Source organism: Gobio gobio (genome assembly GCF_949357685.1).
Source record: "Gobio gobio genome assembly, chromosome: 14".
NCBI lineage: Eukaryota > Metazoa > Chordata > Actinopteri > Cypriniformes > Gobionidae > Gobio > Gobio gobio.
This window is the reverse complement of record NC_137107.1, coordinates 9,113,343-9,137,185: the sequence shown is the minus strand read 5'-3', so window position 1 is coordinate 9,137,185 and position 23,843 is coordinate 9,113,343. Positions and strand designations below refer to the sequence as shown.

Below are 23,843 nucleotides of genomic sequence, written 5' to 3'. Positions count from 1 at the left end.
CTGGCTCCGCTGCGACTCCAGGGCATCTGTGTACTGAATTATATCAACGACTGGTTGACATTAGCCCAGTCGGAAGAGCTAGCAGCACGACATTGAGATCTTGTGCATGCTCATATGAAGCATTATGGGCTTAGGCTGAAACTCAAGAAGAGTCTGCTTTCTCCAGAACCACTTTTCTAGGGATAGTGTGGGATTCGAAAACAATACAGGCACATCTGTCCTAACTGTGAGAGACATCAAACTAGACCAACAGATTTCTCACGACAGACACCTCTCTCTCATGGGTTGGGATGCAGTTCTCGATGGCCGACAAGCCCGTGGCCTATGGGAGGGCCCTCATACCTTGTGGCACATAAACTGCCTTGAGATGAGGGCAGTGTTTCTAGCTTTGAAACACTTCTTTCCACAGTTGAGGGGGAACACCTTGATGGTCTCTTCCCAATACCTTGATGGTCTCTTATTTCAATTACCAGGGAAGACTGCGTTCGCGGCCCATTTTCAGGCAGGCACAGCAGATCCTGCTCTGGGTATAGAACAAGTTATTGTCTTTGGGAGAGGTTTACATTCCGGGGGTTATATGCCCTGAAATGGCAACTGTTTGTATCCTGGTCTGAGCAACATGATGCGGATCCAGTTAACTGCCCTGTCAGTCCAGTACTGGAGTTCCTTCAAGACCATCTCACAGAAGGGCTGGCTCCTGCTACCTTAAATGTGTATGTGACCACCATTTCCGCTAGCCACACACCTCTGGACTGATCTTCTCTGGGGAGGAACCCCTTAGTGATCCAGTTCTTGCATGGTGCCAGATGGTTGCGGCCTAACTGCTGGTCGCAACTGCTAACGCCTGGTCCAGCATTGGTCCTGGTATCCTTAACAGAGCCCCCTATTTGTGACCTTGGAATCAGTCTCAGACAACATGATGACTATCAAAGTAGCCTTATTGTTAGCTTTGATGCAACTCCAAAGAGTAGGAGACCTGCAGGCCCTTTCAGTAACCTCCTCCTGCTTAGACTTTGCTCCAGATTATGTCAGTGCTATGCTACACACTAGACCCTACTATATTCCAAAAGTTTATTCTATGCCTGGTACGCCAGTTGTCTTGAAGGCTTTCTTCCCTCCACCTCAAGATATGCAAGAGCAAGAAAGTCTCCATCTGTTATGTCTAGTCCATGCTTTGAGGATCTATGTCCTTCTGGTCTCTCTCGTAGTCGCAACTGAGGAAATACGGTCACCAAGCAATGCATCTTGCATTGGATTACTGATGCTATCACCTTCTCCTAGAAGGCACCTGATATGACTTCACCTGTAGGGGTCAGGGGTCACTCAACTTGGAGTATGGCCTCTTCCAAGTCCTTTGTTAAGGGTGCATCACTTTACGATGTATGTGCTGCAGCAGGTTGGTCCGCCAGTTGGAGTGCTCATAATCTACTCCAGATGGCACTCCTCCCGACTCCATCTTATGAACTGTATTTCCACAATCCATTGCCTGGACTTATTGTGATTGATTACACCTGTGTCTCATTATTTTGTTAATGCCTGTCTATTTAAGCCCTATGTTTTCACTCATTCTTTGCGAAGTCTTGTTTGTGTCACCATGCATTTCTGAGCGCTCTTTCTGATCCTTCTGACTTTCTGCCTGATTCCCTGTTTTTATGTGTTTTCTTCCCAGTTATTAGATTGTTTGCCCCGTGACTTCACCTGTATTTTGGACTACGATTGTGGATTACCCTAATAAAGCTGCATTTAAATATTCAACCCATGTGTGTCAGAGCAGGTTGTGACAGGAACAAATAAACACATATTGCTTTCCAAGAAATCTTTCTAGATCTGGAAAGATCTACCTGTTCCCAGTTGATATTATAAAAACATTCAGGAGATGTTTATGATTCAGACTGTATATGAATTGTGATCAATTGGTCAATAAAAAGGGCACAGCATAATTTGAATATCAACAAGAGAAAAAATGGGCATGATACTCTGGGCTAAACTTTCACAAATATAACCACAGTATGGAAAAGTAATACTATTTAGCTTAATTTATGGGTTGAAAAACGCACCAGTGCTGGATTGTACCACACCCGAGTCGACAGTCTGTCCCATCAAGTCATACTGGTTGAGGCGGGAGCCGTCGTCAGCCACAACCACAGATTGCGCTGCCCCTCGTGTCCATACATACACCACTTCAGCTCTCGTGTAGGCATCTGGTTCAAACAAACAAACACAAAATAAAATGTTTAAAGTGAAGAAGTCACTTGTCAGCTGTCAGTGCTTCTTGGGGTCATATACTGCAGTGGATTCTCAAGCACAGCAGAGACGCAGCAGACACTGAAATATTTAGAGCCTTGTGTCTTTGAGTCTCAAGCTTGTTTTTTTATTCATGTTTCTTTTCCTCCTCATTCTTCCTCCGATGCAGATACATAATTTTTTTTGTCTTTTCAAGGATTAGGGTAGAGCTGGCTAAATCTAGTATGTGAGGTGATCTCTAAACTCTAAGACTAGCTCTAAGAGAACCTAAGAGAAAATTCCTGTTTGCTCACATCTACTCATTTTGAGTAGGATCTAAACTTTCTATGGAAAAAATGTAAAACAGCACAGCACTTACAGCTGCCGAACTTGAGAGGGCAAGCATGGGCATCCATTGGGAAGTCCTCTAAGTGCATCGGACATTCAGCTCTGACTGTAAGCCTGAGACACAAGAGAGAAGGTGGGATACAATATTTACACTCCATGACAGTTAATTACAATTTCACCCAGTTGTAACATCTTTCAAATCTGAATACAGTTGGTATTATTTGTATGTAATATGATGCATTGATATGGAATTCACTTGATATGCAGTCACTGCTTATCCATTCAGAATTTAGAGATGTTCACATCGATACCTTTAACTTTTTGTTTGATATATATAATTCCCTAGATTATCCAAAATTAGGCATTGCCACAATGTTATTAAATAAATGCACCTTTTTGTCATTGTTTTAAATTATTTAATTTATAGCGTGAAGATGCTGGAGCCTATCCCAGCATCTCAGGCCACAGGCAGGGAAACACCCTGGACAGTTAGAAATTACTATTCCTTGGTTCTCTCCACACAAACATAGTCACACCCACATCAGCAATCTCACTACAGCTTGACAGGATGATAAAACAGTAAATGTCATCTCCTAGGGTATGTTCCTCCCATTTTTCATCTTCACCCCAATCTCCTAATTAACTAAAACAGACTAAAGGATGCCTGATGCATGTTTTGACCTGACCTGTACGTAACCCGAGGCAGAGATCCATGATATTTATGGTACGACCAAACTACAAACTTACACTTGATATGTATATTTGTGGCAATAGCCAACAATACATTGTATGGGTCAAAATTATAGATTTTTTATGCCAAAAAATATTAGGATAATAAGTAAAGATTGTGTTCCCTGAAGATATTTAGTAAATTTCTTAATGTAAATATATATAAAAAATATGATTATTATGTGTTGCTAAGGACTTCATTTGGACAACTTTGCACCCTCAGATTCCATATTTTCATATCGTTGTATCTCAGCAAATACTGTCCTAACAAACCACATTTATTTAAACAAGCTTATTTATTAACCTGTATAAATCCCAATTTAAAAAATAAATAAAAAATAATGATATGTATATAGAAAGATGGTTACCCAGCTATTCAGCTGATCTTGGCAAGTGCAATCACTTGAGATAAAACACCAACATTAAAAGGAAACAGCATGAAAAGGTCATCAATTGCACCTTTTGTTCTTGCTAAGCAGAAGAAAAACAAGTAGCAGCTTCACCTCATAGTGTAAAGTAGAGTTCCTTCCTCTGTGATCCGTAGAAGTTTGTTAGGCATGGTCATATTATGGGCGACTGACTTCTTGCCATTGTGGAAAAATGTGTCGGGGGTCCAGATTTTGCTAGCCATGAGATTGTTGAGACGGAGCACTGCCATGGGACCTTTGAATTTCAGCCTCTCATCCTTCCAGCTCTGCCTGAAGAACACATCTATGGTGTACTCCTGAAAGACCACATATTTTCAGTTTCATTTGAATAATATGCTCACATTTAGCTTAAATGTATTGTAGTTTTAATTTCAGTAAATCATTTGTTTGTTACAGTATACAGTTTTCTTTTTTTTTAAATGTGACACTCTTGTCATACAATTATAGTTCATAGTTGCCATGTGCTGTTAAGCTTAGAATGTGAAAAAACAAGCTTTTTCTCCATTTATCCTCAAATACTTTAAGGATTCTAATTGATACTTGTCGAGTAGCTGTTGTGCAGTAATTTCAGTAAAACTGCAGTCACAGGAGGAGCCATGAGCTTTCTGAAGCATTGGTGGTTATAATTAGCGGCATGAATCATTCTAACAACTACTGATTGTCATAGCTGCAAGCATTTTTTTTTTTTCATTTTCACATGATCATTCATTATGACACTGATTAGTGTTGGCTAAGTTACTCAAAAAAAAAAAAGTAATTAATTACTAGCTACTAATTACATCTTCAACAGTATATTTAGATTACTGTACTAATTACTCATACTAAAAAGTAGTGCATTACTAAATACTTTCTAAATAGCATATCAACTCCGACCAGTTGAACATGGTCAATAAATAACATAATTTTGTATAAATTACATAGGTTACATTAATAACATACATTTTAACATTGTTAAATCCACCATTGCTCATAGAATTGTTATATAGTCTATACAGTATTGAATCAGAAGTAACTGTATTTAAATTATAGAAAAATTAAGAGTAATCCCATACTTTACTTTTTCAAAGGAAAAGTAATGAAATTACAGTGATTAATTACTTAGTAATGCATTACAACCAACACTGACACTGATTTAGCTGGTTATTCCATAGGTAAACTTACATAACTTGATGATGAAAAGAAAAGAAAACAATTGATGAAATTAGACCTGATTTACAGGCATGCACGGACAATATGTTGCTTTATGAAGGAACTTATGTTTGACAGGAAAAATGTGATTTGATAATATCTTTAATATCTAATATTAAAGATTTCGTATTTTTCAAGCTCCCTTTGATTATCCTTTGTATATATAGCCCTGTGTTCCTAGTGTTCTTTGTCCGATCTTGTTTGTATGTAGTGGTTGTTCTATTTGCCGTGTTTTTGTATTCTGAGAATCTGAGAAGTGTAATTTGAGTTTTTTTTCATTAAATATCAACTGCTTGCAATGAGATCCAGCCTCTACTCGTCCTTGCTGCAATCCTAGCATAACACATAATCATATTAACCTGTTAACCCATGGGAGGACGCAGGTGTCCTGAAGCGTTCTTTGTTTACATAAGTTCAAAGTTACTGTAAGCCTTAAAGGTTTAGTTAACCAAAAATGAAAATTAGCCTCAAGTCATCCTAGGTGTATATGACATTCTTCTTTCAGATGAAAACAATCAGAGTTATATTAAAAAAGTCCTGGCTAAACCAAGCTGTATAATAGCAGTAATTGTTGCTCTGTTTTTGAAATCCATAAAAAAATGCATCTGTCCGTCAAATAACGTGCTCCACGCGGCTCTTGGGGGTTAATAAAGGCCTTCTGAAGGCAATCAATGCGTTTGTGTAAGAAAAATATCCATATTTAAAACTTTATAAAGGAAAGTTTTGGCCGATCGCCTTCCATATTCTATTTTTGGAAAAAGTGTTGAAAGTGCCTCTGCAGTTCAAAAGGCGCATTTTGAACGGCGAGAGGCACTTTCAACACTTTTCCACGGAAGGCGATCGGCAGGAACTTTACTTTATAAAGTTTTAAATATGGATTTTTTTCTTACACAAACGCACCGATTCGCTTCAGAAGGCCTTTATTAACCCACAAGAGCCGCGTGGAGCACGTTATTTGACGGACAGACATTTTTTATGGATTTCAAAAACAGAGCAACTATTACTGCCATTATAAAGCTTGGATTAACCAGGACTTTTTTTTATATAACTCAGATTGTATTAGTCCGAAAGAAGAATGTCATATACATCTAGGATGACTTGAGGGTTGGTAAATCATGGGCAAATTTTCGTTTTTTTGGGTGAACTATTCCTTTAATGCTAAATAATATCATTAGCATGACAAACTATACATCATTAAAAAGGTCAAAGACTCAAGCTTCAATTTCTGACCTTTACACTAAAAATCATATAGTGACAATCATTTCTTAATTTGCGTCAGACGTTATAAAATGAAAAACTGAATCAATACCTTTAAAAATGAAATATGAGCCTCAGCTGCATCCATTAAAGAACTTCTGTATTGTCGTCATGATAGCGCTTGACTAAACAACATCCCTCAGGGCTTTTATTTCAAACACATGCACATTTGGAGAAATATTGATGAAATTTCTATAGAGAGGAGTAATATTTATTAAATTTTTACCTAAAATGAGGCGATGAGAGTGCTAACTGTGTGCAGCTGGACGGCGCCCTCGCACAAAGTCAATAAGGGAGAATCATAAAGTCATAAATCTTATGACGTTCCAGAAAATCCCTTATGGACAAAGGCATCCAGAGATTGCGGATTGCAGATAGAGATGTTTTGACAGATGAAACATGAAGACAATAAACAGACGATAGCAACTCTATATGGTTTGTCTGTTCTTCAAGCCATCTCGGGTATTTTCATAAGAGTAAAATGTATTTATAACTCAACGCTAATTGACATAGCCTTTATCATAGTATTTGATAAAGTTTTTCATAGATACTATGAAATAATATACTTTCTTCCTCAGGTTGTGGTAAAAAGCCACATGGAACATTGTTTTTATGTTTTAAATGGCATAGTTTTTCATTTTTGTTGCTGTGTTAAGCGATTATGTTTTATGTCTAATTTTGAAAAAAGTAAAAGGGCATTTGATACAAGTCAAAGAAGGTGAAGTGACAAGTTTGATGAAAGAAATGAGAGGATTACAACAGTGTGAATAGAAAGTCGTCAGTAATAAAGACAAAATAATAACATTAGAGCCATATCCCGGCTGGAGGGTTAAATACGTGCAGAGGAAAATGAAACTGAATGGGGCAGTTTGCACAAAAAAAAACAAAAAAAAAAACATATTCTCAACATAAAATCACCTGACATGGTCTTAACAAATATCTCAGCGTTTTAGAGTTATCATCTTCAGATTTGAAATAAAACATGGCTTTAGATGCATTACATTTCTAGGCTACAGCAAGGTCATATTTTTTTTTTTCATTTAGACATTTGATTTCATTCTTTATGGCTATAATGAATTCTGACTCAATGACAAGAAACTGCCAAGTGTCTGCATTCAGAAAAGTCCCCAAAAGTCATTTAACCATGTAAATGATTCCTCTGAACATTGGCAACACAGAAAACGTGTGACATTTAAAGAAAGAAAGGGAAAAAAGGGGTTTACCATGTCATGGTCCGAGACTGGCCCAATACTCGTCACGAAAATGTCAGTCTTGACTTCGGTTACACGCTCTGTTGAAGCAAGAAATTAGGAGTTTGAGTGTCAATCAGTATTGGTCATTAGTTTAAACAACCCTTTAATCCAGAGGTTCAGCCTGCCTGTCTTTGATCCAATCGAGGTTCAGAAAACTCTCCACACTCAGATTATACTGGCTCTACAGTATCTCTCTCTCTCTCTTCCAATAATTCCTGGGATATTTTGGTCCTCTTTTCTTTTTACAAAAGCACTCAAATTTAAAATCACATCAAGTAAACCTCGTTATAATGTTCTGAATAAATAGTTTGGTGTTGTTTATGTAGAAATTAACCTTACATTCTTGCCTTAAAAAAGTGTCTGTGTCATGGAATGATGACTGGTGTTGATGGAAGTTGTTCATCAATATTAAATTATTATTAAAAATGATATGTTATTGCTAACTCAGTCAATTAGTCTGTTTTGTTCAACGCTAATTTATGACAAGGCATGTTTCTGCATTCAATATTTAATATCTTTAATCCAAACTGATCACACTTGTATCATAGCTAAACATTTTTTTTGCAAACCTGATCGCATGCTGATTTTTTGGCAAAACGTAATACATTAAGCGTAAATGCGTATTATTTCACTTAATACATTAACCTTTATTTACATTTCTTTACGTTCATATATTTTTGGAGATCCCTTAACCCTATCTCCAATCCTAAACATTACCCCTTCAAACAATATCTAAAAAAAAAAACTAATATGCATACAAATGTACAGTAACAATCATTTTAGTAAAAATATACTGTAGTATTATATAGATATTTTTGAGCTGCTGCTCCCTCTCATATCTCTAAACCATATCTCTAAAGTAAATGTAAATATTTGTATGTTTTGTTGTTCATACTTAATTCATGTATAGATGCTCTCAATACGTAAATACTGTATGTTTTCGTGTCTAAGAAAATGTAAGAAAATGTATGTGTGGTAAAACTCACTATTTGTACATAGCCTATTAATGTATTTGAACAATGTAGAGGACATAATTTAAACTAATAAAACAAATTTAAAGGGGCGATGAATTGGGAAATCAATTTTCCTTGTGCTTTTAACATGTAAGAGGTCATCATACCATAAGAATATCTTGTAAGTTTCATAACTGAAAACTTACTTGTTAGTCCAAAAACTGCTTTTATTGTAACCAAGCCCAGAAAACGACTCTTTGTGGAATGTGCCACCGTCTAATAGATCCGCCTCGGCAGAAGATCAACACCTACTTCACCTCTGCATTTTGGCCCCGCCCACCGGGGTGTTAGTGAGATGACGAGGAGACTACAGGATCACTGGACTAAAAATAACATTGCATTCCAAAGGATCCTGATGCTAGGAATGTGTTTATTTATTTTCAACAATGTGAGTCTCAGTTGAGGATTATTTATTTGTATTGGTACATTTCACTGTGGATTCTTTGATAAATCAGTGGCAATTTCAGGCTTTGCAAGCAGACTTTTACGTTATGGACTCGAGAGTAATGCCACAACATGTAACTGTGTAAATTCTAATGCCTGATCTGTGACCAGTGATTTGTATGTAATTCATATTGACAGTATTATGTTATTACATTTGTTTTAGTGGTTATGTGTAGCATCGGAGATAGGCTTAACGTATTTGTAAACATTTTAAGGAACTTTTAAATACTAATGCAATTAATGGCCAATAAATTTTGGTTTAAAGCACTTAATTAATGACATTATCTGATTTTCTGTGACCTAATCTAAAGTGAGAACTATCTATGGGAAACAAGTTGTTAACAAAGCATTATTTAACTCTTTATATATGAGCTAATTAAACAATAATAATCGGTTAATTACAGTGACAATGTATGAAGAACTCATTGTTTGTATATAGTCTTTTAATGTAACTATAGTGTTCTATTAATTAACTATAAACTAATAGTTTGCTAATTATTTGTAAATACGGTATTACTGTATACATATTATAAAGTGTTACCATGATTTGAAAGGACTTTATTACTGTATACTTCTTATTAAATGTTACCAAAGGGGTATGAACAAATGAAAGGGGGTATGAACAAATGCCTGCTCACTGTGCTGTGAAATTAACCAAGCCAGCTTGGCTGTAGCCAAAGGCTACCATACAGAGCACAGAGTGACCAAGAGTGCCAGAGGTGTGGGGTCAACAGCTCAATACTCCCTACTTACCTATATAACTTTCCCGGGCACCGAACTAGCTTGGGAGGCAGCAGCTTCACTGCGTTCACCAGCAACTCCCAATTGGAAGAGGGTAGGCTAAAGTACTGCTACTACTTCGACCACAACAATCCCACTGCTATAAGCTCTAAAGGGCAACCTAACCAAAGGGAGAATATAATTAAGCATCCCATCCTTAAGGATTAGAAGAGGCCTCAGGAGAGAGCAGTGCTATCTCAATTGATTGCTCTACCCACAAGTCTCCTCAAGGAGAACTAGCACAAGTACTTTTGGGAGATCTGGCGAGAGAGCACAGAGAGTGGAACGCCTACCCAAGCTCTACTTTCATGCTCTTCATCGCTAATCATCAAAGAAGCGTGTCAACAAAGCTAGTCGACACTTGCTACCTCCGTGGCTAGAGAGGGCCACACAGAAAGAGGGATGCCTATCGTGATAAACACTTTTTTCTCTGAAGTGCCTCATTACCGAAAGACTGTCACCACCGAACCCCTAGAGAAGCACTCTACCTGATAGTCAAGTCTCCTAAGGAAAGGAGCCAAGGTATTCCCGTCAAGCTACTACCTCCAGTGTAAACCGGAAGGGGTCTACTGAGAGAGTGGGGCGCTATAGCGCCTGCCTCAGCTACTTCCTACCAAGTGGCTTTCATCGTCTGATGGTTGCCCATTCTTACTGTTCTAGCGCGGACATATAGCAAAGTGGGACGCTAATAGCAGTCATGCCCACACTTCCTACTCTATGAACAGCCCTTTACCTCACGCATCATAAGGGAAGGGCAATAATACTGTTTTCATACCCCATGTATTGACCATATGAATGTGATTCAATAGGAAGCACATTGACGTTTCCTCCTTACTCCAAGTGTCAGAGAGGGCGACAGATGAGGAAGTGGTATGCAAGTTGTGGTTTTGCCCTTTCACCTCTTATTTAACAGCCCATTTATATGTGATTAAAGATGGAGCACATTGCTTCTACCTCCTTACTTCCAGTACCAGAGAGGGCGACAGATGAGGAAGTGGGACGTGAGTGGAGGTATTGCCCACTTTTTTACTCAGTATCAGCCATTTATATGCGATTACATATAAATGGCTTATACTGATATTTAGGGAGCACATCGATATTACCTCCACACTCACAATACCGGAGAGGGTGACAGACAAAGGAGAGGGACGCAAGTGGGGGAATTTCCCACTCTCCTTCTTTGCATTAACCCACCTATTCACCTATTATAGAAAAATAAGGAGGACACTGATACTGCCTCCACACCTTTTGTACTGGACAAATAAAAGAGTGGGACGCAAGTGCCCAATTTTTCATCTGTACCCACCATAGATATGTGAGAGAAGGGAAGCACATCAATATTAACTCCATATTCCTAGTACTGGAGAACACACTGTGAACACACTTATACTATCTCCATCATATGGAGAAGGCAACCGATAAGAAAAGTGGGGCACTTATGCAAATGAGGCCACTTTCTTTTCATTAGCCTATGGTGTATGGTTATGAGTGCAATGTACGAGCCGCAATGTAGTTTGGTGGGGCTTAGATTGCAAGGCGCGAGCCTTCCAGGAAGATGCAGCGCCAGGAGAGAGATAGCTCACAATTGTCTTCTGAACCTGGGGCATCCTCACATACCTGTGATCAGCCATCCACTTCACATTCAAGTTTCTCCCACTATCTCGACACCTCAACGTGGAGATCAGGAAGAAATGGAATTGCTCATCTAATCTGCCTGGAACAGATTCTTCCTTTTCTCTGGTGCGAGGGAGATGATGGGCTCACTTAAAACATCCATCTCAACTCCCGGCACATCTAACCAAAGACTATAGATTTAGAAAGACGGTTCATGGCGGAATAGTCCCACCTTCTAAAGTGAAAGAGCCAATATCTCATTGGTAAAGTAATTGCGTCACTGCAGCTGCCGTTAGAAATCCTGGTTCCCATAGGAACCTGAGTCTCGCGCTTAGGACTGCATATGCGCATTGGCTCATCTAGCCTGATTTTTTTTTAAAAAGCTATTTGATAGTAAGAAACAATATTTATGGGACAGTTTATGTTCGATTTTGTTGCTGATTTAAAATATGTTATTTAATTGTGAGTTTGGCAAGCAGTTTTTGAGATTTCAGGATTCCCCCATTCAAATAGATAGGACTTGGTCTTGTGTGTCCGAAATAGCTGCCCGGAGGCCTTGCAAATATGGAGTGAACAGACTTTAGTTGAAAGAGAATTTGGTCTAACCCCATCAGAACTAGTCCAATCCAATAACGTGATCTCTTCCAGATTGGAAAAGGCCACTGAGCAAGCTTCCAGATCAGGCATGAGAGTGGCTGAGCTAATGGGGGATAGACCCGTCTCTAACTCCTTTTCCAGCTTCATCTGTAAAACCTGTGATTTAAGTCACTGCACCACCTCATGGGGGTGCCATGGGAACCATGGGGGTGCAGACACCTGGCTCCCATCCCCCTTAAAGAAAGCCAGATGGAAGTAGAGCTTCATCACTGTAAAACACAGTGAACACAGCCAGTCACCTCTGAGAGCTGTCCGTACATGCTCTGCTCCAAGACAGATGACACACATCTTTTGTGCATCATCCACTCATAATGAAACAAGGTCAGGGCATGATACATTTTCTAACCCACTTTTTCTTTCCATGCTTATGCATGATACTTTTAAAACAAACAGACAGAAGACTCGTGTTCAGATTTGACATGTTCAAAGCGGCTTCCTGAAGACAAAAGAGCTGATGACGTTTTTATAGCCTGTGAATGCCTGTGAAGTCATCCAACTGCCATAGCCAATCAAAATTGTCATGTATTCACACGTGCTTCAGACACCGGTTCATGCGGAGTGTTCCCATATCGTCAACACCATGACGCAGCGTCGAAGTTCCACTTCAAAAGAGAACCTTGTGGTTATCATCTGAGATAAATTGCTTATACTATTTATATTTATAACTCATTATATTTGGTTTTCTGTTTCAGAAATTGCAAACCAATTCTGTAGAATCTATATGTATAGAAACCTTTTGATAATTTGTTAATAGAACAGTGCATTAATAAAAGTATTATAATGGTATTAAATTAAAAGGTAGTTATTGTGAATGAAAAGTTTACATAGAGAAAATTATTATTATTTTTTTTATAGATTTTGCACATCATACTAATATAACTAAACATATGTTGAAATGCTTTGGGAAAATAATTCTTTTGTAAGATTAGTACTAAGAGTTTTGAAAATGTACCATTTGTATGTGAAAATTATACCAAAACAATTTAACCATACCATAATATGAAGTATGAATGTGCCCAAAGCCGAATAGCTTATTCGGAAAGACACAGATGATGGCTTCAAAACAAATAACACATTCTATCGAATAATAGGAAAAATATTCTGCAGGCACAGTCAGTCTTCATGTTTGCTGGATAACAGTTGAGCCAAGGCATTGCACATTATTATAAATAAACCTCTAACATCACCACACAATAATGAGTGTGTGAAGAGAAGGAGCGTAAACTGAATAAAATGAGCACAGCATGATCGCAGATAATAGCCACGAGTAATATCAACTAAAATACTACATCATACACATTTTCTACTACTTGATTTGTCTATTTAAATGTTTTAAACCTTGCACAATAAGATCCATTATATGGTTCCTTGTCTCACTCTCTCCCGGAAACGACAAGCATTTATGTATTCTCTAATTTGTTACGATTTGCATTTTGTGTGAACATTAAAATTTGTTTTAACACTTTTCAACTACTGAATATTTTCTTTCAACTTCCATGCTCTCTAATTCAGGTATTTTATATAGTCCAAATTCTCAGATTAGAGGTTGTGGTTGATTGTCCTGACTTAACTCCAGCCCAGGCTCCTTATAAAAACATCTTTGTAAAACGCAAAATACGTTGCTTCGTGCAAGTTTTGTGACAGTTTCAAAGTGAAATGTCCAGTGAGTGGCGCTAAAAGTGTGTTTAGTTTTTTTCAGAAACAGATGAACACAAGCTAAATGCTCCATCACGTTAAATAACGTACACCTACACTAAACCCTAATCCTACCCGATAGTGTTAAAAAAAGCAAATGTGACAAAAACACAATCGTCTCCATGCCATGTTAGCTTGAGTTTTGAACTCTTGTCTTTGAGCTCTTTTATCATCTTTGACAGGATTCAATTCTGTTCCAGCTGAGAAACCGAGCAAGCTTGGTATGTTAGGAAAGCCCAAACATATGGAGCTGTTTAAGTGATGCAGAATGTAATTGTTATGAATAATGAATGCATGCACTACGGTAAAAAGTGTTTTGAGGTCATAACATAATATTGTGCAAAGTGCTGCGTGATTAATCCAGAATCTGCCCCTGCAATCATAATTGTGTATGAAAATGATTAAAAGCGCTTGCTGTTTTGCGGTCTAGTGTTCATTTCTGTTGGAAACTGCAGTGATATGTACGTATTAGCATGTATTTAGCGTTTTGCAAAAATTTTGCCACAGGTATGTTTTTTCAATGAGCCTCTTTGCATAACTCTGTACACAAAGTAAAAAATACATTAATATTTTTTAATTAACATTTTCTTTTATTCAACATTTAGTATTATTGTTTTAACTAGAAGATATTAAAATATCGGGATCAGGAAAGGTCCCCGAAGCGAGACTCGAACTCGGGTCGCCCAAAGCACAATCGCATGTCATAGCACTGCTAATGAGACAATTAGAAGAAATTTTATCATTTTCAAATTCACAATAGCTCTGCCCAACAATGCCTGGTTGGGCCACACAAGATAACCCCCCCCCCCCACACACACACACACAAATTTCAACATCTTCAGTGGTGTAGTCAGTAGAGCATAAGGCTCATGTCAGATTTTGACGTGATAGACCCGGGTTTCAAATCTGCCTTTTGCAGAGCTCGCTCTTCTCTCTTTTCCCATCACATTGGAAAGGTATTTACTTTCAATAAAAATGAAGAAAATGTTCTAAAAGTTGAAACAAAATGCCTAATGAAATGTTTAATAATAACAATAAGAATATTTATTGGTTAGGGGTAGGTGTAGGGGGGGCTTTTATTGTCCCATTAAGGAGTCATCCATTTAATACTTGTAATAAATATAATAATTTACACTCTATGTTATTATTGCATCCTACTAAGGTGCAAATATATGTATCTTCCAAAATAAAGTATAAATAGCATCTAAATACTATTTACACATATTGGAAAAAACTATTACGTTTACATGGTGCAAATAGAATATATCACTATTTTCACCTAGTGTAAATAGCATCTATTGCCACTGCCTTTGTTAAAGGATAACTATGAATGGAACAGAATTACAATTGAAAAAGTCTTCTCAAGTCATTTTACGAACTTCCGGTTAAAGCCCCGCCCATGTCTAGATTTTATCCGGATACAGATACAAATAATTTTGAGATTGTTACAGATACAGATATTTGGTTCCACAGCACATCCCTAGTATAAAGGAAATATTTGCCACTTTTAAAAGTCTCTTATTTCCATCATGTGAGTGAATAAAATGGAGCTACTGGCCAGTGACATTTTTAGGTGTTTTTTTTGGTGCAATAAATAACTTCCATGAACAACTTCCATGGTTTAAATCCCAATAATAATAATAACAAAACTTTGCATGTGTTTGCATGTGCATGCATGTTTGCATGTGCAGTCGCTAAATCCAAAGATGAGATGCGAGACGCAGAATGATGATGAAACAAGAAACTTTATGACTTTATGAAACTTAACAATAGCACACAACACATCTAACATCAACTTAAACATGGAACAGAGATCAAAGAAAACAAGGATTAAATACACTAGTATAGATAATTACAGAAACAGATAACAGGTGTGTAACTAATGGGAAACAGGAACAGGGAAAACCATAAAAATGAAATTAAACAGAACATGACTATTCAACTAAACAAGGCAAGATCCTGACGTGAGTGCATCAAATCAGAGAGATAAGACATAAAAAGTGAATGGTAATGGTTCGTGGGAACTTTTTCCTCAGGACTACATTTAGCACCAGAAGTTTATCCGGAAAGCCATTTTCTTTTTAGCGTTAAAACCAAAGAACTCCCACAAGGCTGAAAACTGGGACACAAATGTATAAAGCAAATCATTAGTGAAACTTCTGTACCTACCTCCAAGACCGGGCCTAAGACGGTTGTCGTAGCCATCGAGGAGGCTGTCCAGAATCCTGGTGAAAACTGTGGTGTTGTCTTTCTGCTCATCTGTATTCTGATTGGAGCTGACAATGCAAAACAGCAGATATTTTATTCAAAACCCAACAAAAGCGATAATCACCAGCAAAGGGTGGCTAGAACACCCTCCTCGGGGTAATTCTGAAACATCCAGTCTGTTTAAAGAGAATTTGCAATGTATTCGCCTGAAGACAAAAAAACAAGTCTCCTTCTGTCTTAGGAGCAAAGGGGTATGCAGAACAATGCATTATTAATTAGCTAAAATACTTTTTAATATGCAAATAACCATGTGGATATTCTGAGTCCTGGCAACATGAAGCCAAATGTTAAAAGACACACTTACGACTGCAAAAAGAGTGAACTCTGTTGACATCTTTGCTCACAAGTATTTCAGACCAATAATGGAGTTTAATCGTACGGTGTAAAATGCTGTTTTATGATTAAGAGCTTCTAAGGACGGTGACCAATTTGTCCTCCACTACAAACCATCACCGGTGGCCGTTCGTACGTAATTGCTTGCTTTTTTGGTAATCATTGACATTCTTTTCCTGCTAAAAGGTACTGGACGACAAGTGCGGCTGCAGACTCAATCACACTGTTTGGAAAATAAGCTTGGCATGGAAACAGATTTCAAGGAGAGGATGAGGTCATCACGATTAGTTAGCAAGGACCACGGATGAGAGTGTTTGCAAATGGCTGAGAGAGAGGGAGAGAGTGACAGAAAGAAAGAAAGAAACAGAGACCCCCCCCCCCCCCCCCCCAAAAAAAAAGAGACATCACACGCACTGAAACGCAGGCTGCATCCCGTTGTTTCATATCTGTTATTGGATGTAATTTCATAAGGAATTTCACTATGAACGACACTTTCTCTTAAGGTGTCTTTGTCACAGTGTAATTATATATTTAGGTACTGAGTAATATTAATTAACAGCATGTACTTACTATAGGGTTGAGGGTTAGTTGCATGTAATTATGCGTCTTTTATTGTTATTACCATGGTAAGTACATGTAACATAAATTCAAATACAGTGTTACCGAATATTCCACTAAACCAACATGGTGAGAACTATTGATTCAAAGCAGTTAAATCAAATTAGCTGAGAAGAAAAGTGCACACATCATGTGCTCATGGCCGTTATCACAAAGAGCGTATGTTATGAGACCTAAGCGGACCAAAAGTCTGAAACCACTTTGAAAATCTGTGATATTAGCAGTTTCCAAACAAACGTTATGATTGGTTGTGACTGCTCGATACTGACCATTTTAATTACTTTCTACAAAAGGTCCGGTTTCCTTGCTTCAACTACAGCAAAAAACATCCAGACTCGAGCAGTATTCTCTCAATGATTTGTTATGAAATTGTTTTCATTTTATTCAGATGCACTTATTTTACAATGCCATTGTTACATGTAGTTACTATAATAATACTAATAACAGTAAATTATGCATAATTACATTCAACTAACCCTAAAACAAAGCCTTATCCTAAACCGAACCCTATAGTAAATACATTAGTAGTTACTAAATATTACTCAATATTAAATGTATAATTTCAGCCTAACAAAGACACCTTAAAATAAAGTGTAACCCTTTATTTTAAGGTGACGTAGTTACATTGTACTTACTCATAGTATTAATTAACTACATGTACTTACTATACAGTTATGGTTTGGTTTAGGGTTAGTTGTAATTATGCATATTTTACTGTTATTACTATAGTAAGTTAATGTAACAACATGCAATATGTCCCCTTAAAATAAAGCGTTGCCTTTTATTCTATTATTAAAATGCAAAACAGAGCCATTTTCACAAGTGGTCTCATACCTAGCTCGCTGGATTCAACAACAGACTGCCACAAATACAACGAGAAAAATAAAATGAGAATACTTCCACCCTTCCCCCATCTGCGCAGAGAGATATACACGCACATGCACACAGACCCTATGAGCGGCACTGAAAAGGGGTCATGAGAGGAAAATGTAGTCTCATATATTACGCATTCATGCCAGTACAAAACTCACAGCATGCTGGTAATGTCAGCCTGACCCAAAATTACATATCCGCTGTTATCTCTGATAATAGTAATATAAGGATGCACAAAAAAAAACAAACATCATAGTTAGAGAAAAATCGCAGCAGACTAATATGTATATATTGGTGCATTTGGTGGTAATAGGGTGAATGAGAAACCATACAGAGACGAATAACACAATCTAAAATCCATGTGCTTATGAGCAGAATCCAGATCCCCATTAAACATTGTACAGCAACCCCATCTACAGGTCATATAGACAGCAACAGTGCTCTCACACAGCACAGCTTACAAATAAGACATTGTATGCCTATGGCATTTTTAAAGTATTGTTATAAAATATTCATGGGAATGAAACCTGTCACCTGTCTGAACGTGTGGAATATATCTGAAGCTGTGGCATGACGTTGTGCTACAGTGCCATGATTAGTGCAAAAATTATAATATGCATCATTTTTGTTGTTGTTTTTGTGCTAAACAGCCGCATAATTCTAACAGCACAGATAAATCCAAGATGCATTAATAAAAACGTAACAGTCATCAGTTAATATCTCACGTCATATATTAAATTGAAAATAAAAACTCGAGCAGGTCATATCCTCTTTTGAAGCTACATCCTCCCAGAGGGGAAAAAAAAGACTCTGCATTTATCCTCGATATTTAAAGTAGCACTAGCTTTATAGAAATATCTTATGTTTATGTGTCTTATGGATGATGGGCACACGCATCATTTTTTCTTTTCTGACTTCATAATGCATGTCAGAAAAAAATCCATGCAGTCTAACAGTTAAGCAGAATGAAAGTATTAATGAAAGCTTCATTAGCATAACATCCTCTTTGATGTCTGAGGTTCTGATCTTGGTCTAAGTTAACATCGTAGGTTTAGATCAAAGAGCGAGGTTTAGATCAAAAAAGCATCACTGTAACTACAGCGAAGAGAGAGTTCATCAAAAGTAGAGGATGTGTTAATATGAGTAAAGTGCACAAACATACCTTTTTCCAGCCAGAGCACTGGTCACCAGTAAACAGGCCCAAATCCACAGCCAAGGCGCTCCTCTTCCACCCCACATCATTCTCCTAAGGATGAATCCTCACTAAAGAAGAGAAAATACAAAGCTTAGAGGAAAAGCATAGCTTTAATATGCATCAATTTTCGTTCGGAAACATAATTAGAAATCTGATAAAACTTGAAGGTTGCTGTTTATTGTTTTAGACACACACACACACACACACACACACACACACACACACACACACACACACACACACACACACACACACACACACACACACACTTGATCTTTAAAGTAACACACAGTCTGTCTATGAGATTTAAAAGCGATTTGTTGATTCACAATAAAGTTATTTGAGATGCTGCATACAACACATTTCATCATCTAAATGCAAATCCTTTAAACCACCCTATAGTTTAACAAGTTCTGAACAAAATGTTCATATTTCCACTTTTGAACCTAATTTAAAGCCTTCGTGAATACTGCGCGTTCATGTGAATTGGTGCTCTGTGCTGGTCCAAGCCCCTTTAATAGCTAGGGCATATTAATACTACAGCAATTATATGCGTTATCCGAATTAAGATTAAATGTGCATGGCGAAATACGGCAGTGAACAAGCCACGAGCCCTCAATGCAAATACTAAATGTTTAATCGCACTTACCCCTTTTCGAATATTATTTTGTGCTCATGCACATGCAACGCTGTGCATCATACGAGCAGAGTTCTATATAGGCTACGGCAGTGTGCTTTCAGTCCGTCGGTTGGCGCTACGCATTAACGCAAATCATTACGCGCACGATCCGTGCCCTAATCCTTCATAAACATCATACACAATGATTCACAGCTTTATGCAAAAACCTTGATCACTCGCCGACCTGCACGCGATATAGCTATCTGGCCGAAATTCCCTGACTTCACATGGATTATCATGCGTAGCCTACACAGTCCATAACATTCCCACTTTTTGAGTTCTGTCGCGAGAGAGCATCATCAAAAGCATGTCTCTTAAGGTATCTCGGAATTAGTATTGGGCGTGCGCCACGGGGCTGTTCCTAAACGTGTAGTAATTCAATTGGAGTAATTAAGCAAACGGATCGTTTAAGTTCGCGGCACAAACATCATGCACATAAAAGTAGCTCACAATCAATTGTCAGATTTCCAGGAATATGGCACTACCTTTTAACGCCGTTGTGATCCCCCAACCACCGGTTTTTTACAATTTCCAAGACACAAGCGTCAAGCCGTATGCGCTTTCGTTAAATCGATCGCACCTTATCGTCAAACTTTTGCAAACGTCTTTTGTGTCTGGATGCTCGGAGATGATGCTCTGAGATGCGAGCTGTGCTGAATTTGAGCTCGAGGCTGCTGCTGCTGCTACTGCTGATGATGATGATGCTGAGCGCGCGCAGCTCTCGCGCACTCTTCATCGAAACTCTTCCCGGTTTCCAGCAAATTAGTCATCTACCAGCCCCGAATCCACGAGAATAAAGCTTCACTACGGCTGAACAAGTGTGCTACGTCCCTGAAACGAGATCACTTGAGTGCATGGCGATTGTGTTACAGAATGGAAGGTGGCACCGATCTCACATCGAAAGACCAATCCGTCCTATTTTTATATGCAGCACAATTTCACTTGCACTGCTGTCGACTTAATCTCTTCCAGTGGTCGGGGATCAAATCCTCTTACATTTTACCCGGATTTCGCCGCTTTCTCGCGCTCTTCCGTTGCGTTGGAACAATAACACCAAGCGCATCATCATCATCATCATCTCCATCGCAATTAGCATGCTATTAATTATTACGGCAACGATACTGAGCGCTGCCACGCAAAAGGCATGTCAGACATGCATGCACAGAATATGCATGCCAACCCGCAGTGCATGCACATGCATACACCCCGAATAAAGTGGAATGCGTGCAATTCTCACCGAGAAAATCCAGATGGCTCGAATCTTTCCCCAAAATCACCTCGAAGCTGTGTCTACACACACAGTCTCTTCTCACTGACTCACCCACCGCCTGGAATATTGCACGGATATTTTGAAACAAATGCTTAAGGAAGATCCGCAGTCCTTACAGCGCATCTGCAGAGGAGCTTTCTGATCATTTGCGTAGTGAGGACACAAACTAAAAGCCGGAGGGTGTTTTAAACGTGACATTAACGAGGAAAACCGCGCAGCTTATTAGAGGCCACGTCGCCAGCTTCGGTTTCAGACCGCCGAGTGTTAGAGAGCGACGGCTTGACACGTTAAGAAAACATTCGTACAAACTCCACAGCGTCTGTGCATGCTCATGCACGCGCGAGACGGGATTTACCTCAATAAACGACGATGAGTAGTAGCTCGCGCTCGCTGTCATAAGTAGGCTACAGTTCAACTTTAACCCGGCCGCGACACTTCCAGTTTTAAAGTTTTAATGTCTACAATGGTCGTGTATCTTAAATTCACCGTGTTTCCATCCTGGGACTACCTGAGCAAAGAAGTCGGACCTCGCGTATCCCTGCACGTTTCGCACGTGACTGTGCAGACGGCGTCATGTGCATCGGGAAAGTTTTTTATTTGTCGAGCGCACCCTTCATCTAATCAGTAACTCATAAATGATTCACGTTTAGAGAGTGACATTCATTCTAATGCATGATCCGTATTGCTTTGCCCGTTTCGCTTCAGCACCACGGACAGCGACAGACAGCTTTAAAACGCTCTCCAGCTGAGGCTTCTTACAGCGCGCACGTGCACTGGAGGTCTGATGGAGGCTTGATGAAACCTCTGCATGATTAAGCATCGGATTAGTCATCGTGTTGTTTCCAAATAAATGAATACACAAACAAATAATCATTTGATTCATATTACTTATCATGGAATGTTGTTGTCAAGACCAAACCGAGTCCAAAATCAAGACCAAGACAAGTGTGTGTGCCGACCAAGACAGGGCGAGACCGAGTCAAGACCAGACCAGCACTCCTTAAAATGATGTCTTATATGTAATCAATAAACACAATTAGAATAAAAAGACAACATATAGAGCTGATAATCAAATGAAATCACCATAACAACAAAATCCATCTTTGCATGGCGCACAGGAGTTGCATTTGAATTGCTAAAATAACAGCTGCATAAATCATTTTGAGATAAAAAACAATATTGTTTGCATAAAATCAATATCAAGTTTGCAACCATGCTCATATTCACGAAAACAACTCTCTCGCTCTTTTTTGCAGTCTTGATTTTTGTGGGCATTTGTATTCATTTTAGTGACATTTGTGACACAAATTCATTTCTGAACCTGCACAAAAGAAACCAAACTAGAATTGTTAGTTATTGATTGCATCTGAAGCAATACTTTTTATATACAATCACATGAATAAATCTGTAACCCTTTACAATAAGGTTTCATTAGTTAACATTAGTTAACTAACATGAACTAACCATGAGCAATACATCTGTTCAGCATTAGTTAATCTTTGTTAACGTTAGGTAATATAAATCCAGCTGTTCATGGTTTGTTCATGTTAGTTCACAGTGCATTAACTAATGTTAACAAGATTTTAATAATGCATTAGTAAATGTTGAAATTAACATTAGCAAAGATAAATAAATGCTTTAAAAGTGCAGTTCATTATTAGTTCATGTTAACTAATGTAGTTAACTGATGTTAACTAATGAACCTTATTGTAAAGTGTTACCAATAAATAAGACAATGCACTGGCAATTTAATGATATCCCCACAGTTTGTGGTCTTGAAATCCCAAGTCTGAGACCGAGCACAAGCACAAATGCAGATGATATTGATAAAATATTATAAAAATTATATTGACACCATGACCACATTGTTTTCCATGCAAGGTCAACATTTTGGTTTAAAATAGTCCACAGACATGGTATTCATCATAAGTAAAATACATGGACATAACTGTCTTGCTATTCTATTAACATAGTGGTTACTTTTTCTAGCCTGCCCTAAATGCACAGTGAGTTGCATTAATGTATATAAACAGTTCTGACAAATGCTCTTTTTCTTATTAAAACTAATTTTAGTAATTTTGGACACTAATTTAAAGGAGTAGTTCCCTTAAAAATGAAAATTACCCCATGATTTACTCACCCTCAAGCCATCCTAGGTGTGTATGACTTTATTCTTTCTGATGAACACAATCAAGGTTATATTAATAAATATCCTGACGCGTCCAAGCTTTATAATGGCAGTGACGGGGTCCATTGAGTCTGAAGCTGGATGCATTTTTTTGTCCTTCAAACTTGTGAACGCCATTCACTGCCATTATAAAGGCATTATTCTGGATAACTTTTTATATAACTTTTTCATATAGATTGTGTTCACCAGAAAGAAGAAAGTTATATACACCTAGGATGGCTTGAGGGGGAGTAAATTTTGCGGTAATTTTCATTTTAAAGTGAACTACTTTAATCATCTCAATTCTCATTCATGTCTGTCACAGTTCTGTTTTTGTTTTGGACTTCCAGTTTGTATTTTGATTCTTTCCTGAGTTCCTTTGTTCAGTTTTTCGCCTGGCCTTTGTTCCTATGATTACCCTCGTTAGTATAGTTTGGTTCAGCTGTGTTTAGTTAATCATCTTGTTTCTGTTTTCTACTTAAGTTGCACCCTCACCTTCAGTCTTTGTCTAGTCACTGTTATGCTGGAGTGTATTTCCCTGCCTTTCTGTTTTGTTCCTGAGCGTCATTATTAAAGTTTAAGATCTTCTGAGTCTTCAGCCTGTTCCTAGTTCACAGACCGTTACAGATGACTAGACCCACTCCAAAAATGTCCGAAGATCACCTCCTCTTCTCCATCCACCAGAGTGGTCGTCCTTTGGAGTGGTATATGGAGGAATTTTGTGAGTATTGCTCTCTGGTGAGCTGGAGTGATCAGATGCTTTCGGATGGGACTGGACGATGACTTATTTCATGTCCTTTCTCCTGGTGAT

The 23,843-nt window shown here is 38.2% G+C and overlaps 1 protein-coding gene across 5 annotated transcripts in view; it reads right to left on the bottom strand.

The window, feature by feature from the left end:
* gabra1 (gamma-aminobutyric acid type A receptor subunit alpha1) overlaps nucleotides 1-21,505 on the bottom strand; it is a 37,595-nt gene extending 16,090 nt beyond the window's left edge. Inside the window, exons 1-7 of one of the 5 annotated variants that reach the window (XM_079834028.1) lie at nucleotides 21,374-21,505; nucleotides 18,884-18,984; nucleotides 15,799-15,905; nucleotides 7,397-7,464; nucleotides 3,804-4,024; nucleotides 2,603-2,685; nucleotides 2,058-2,201 (exon numbers count right to left, since the gene is read on the bottom strand). In XM_079834028.1, coding sequence (XP_079690154.1) covers nucleotides 2,058-2,201; nucleotides 2,603-2,685; nucleotides 3,804-4,024; nucleotides 7,397-7,464; nucleotides 15,799-15,905; nucleotides 18,884-18,963 — 703 coding nt within the window. In that variant the 5' untranslated portion in view covers nucleotides 18,964-18,984; nucleotides 21,374-21,505. Of the gene's footprint in view, nucleotides 1-2,057; nucleotides 2,202-2,602; nucleotides 2,686-3,803; nucleotides 4,025-7,396; nucleotides 7,465-15,798; nucleotides 15,906-18,883; nucleotides 18,985-19,565; nucleotides 19,835-20,080; nucleotides 20,783-20,832 lie in introns of those variants that run through there. The other 4 variants (XM_079834026.1, XM_079834029.1, XM_079834027.1 and 1 more) reach the window with 4 other exon arrangements.
* Nucleotides 21,506-23,843: the final 2,338 nt, after the last annotated feature.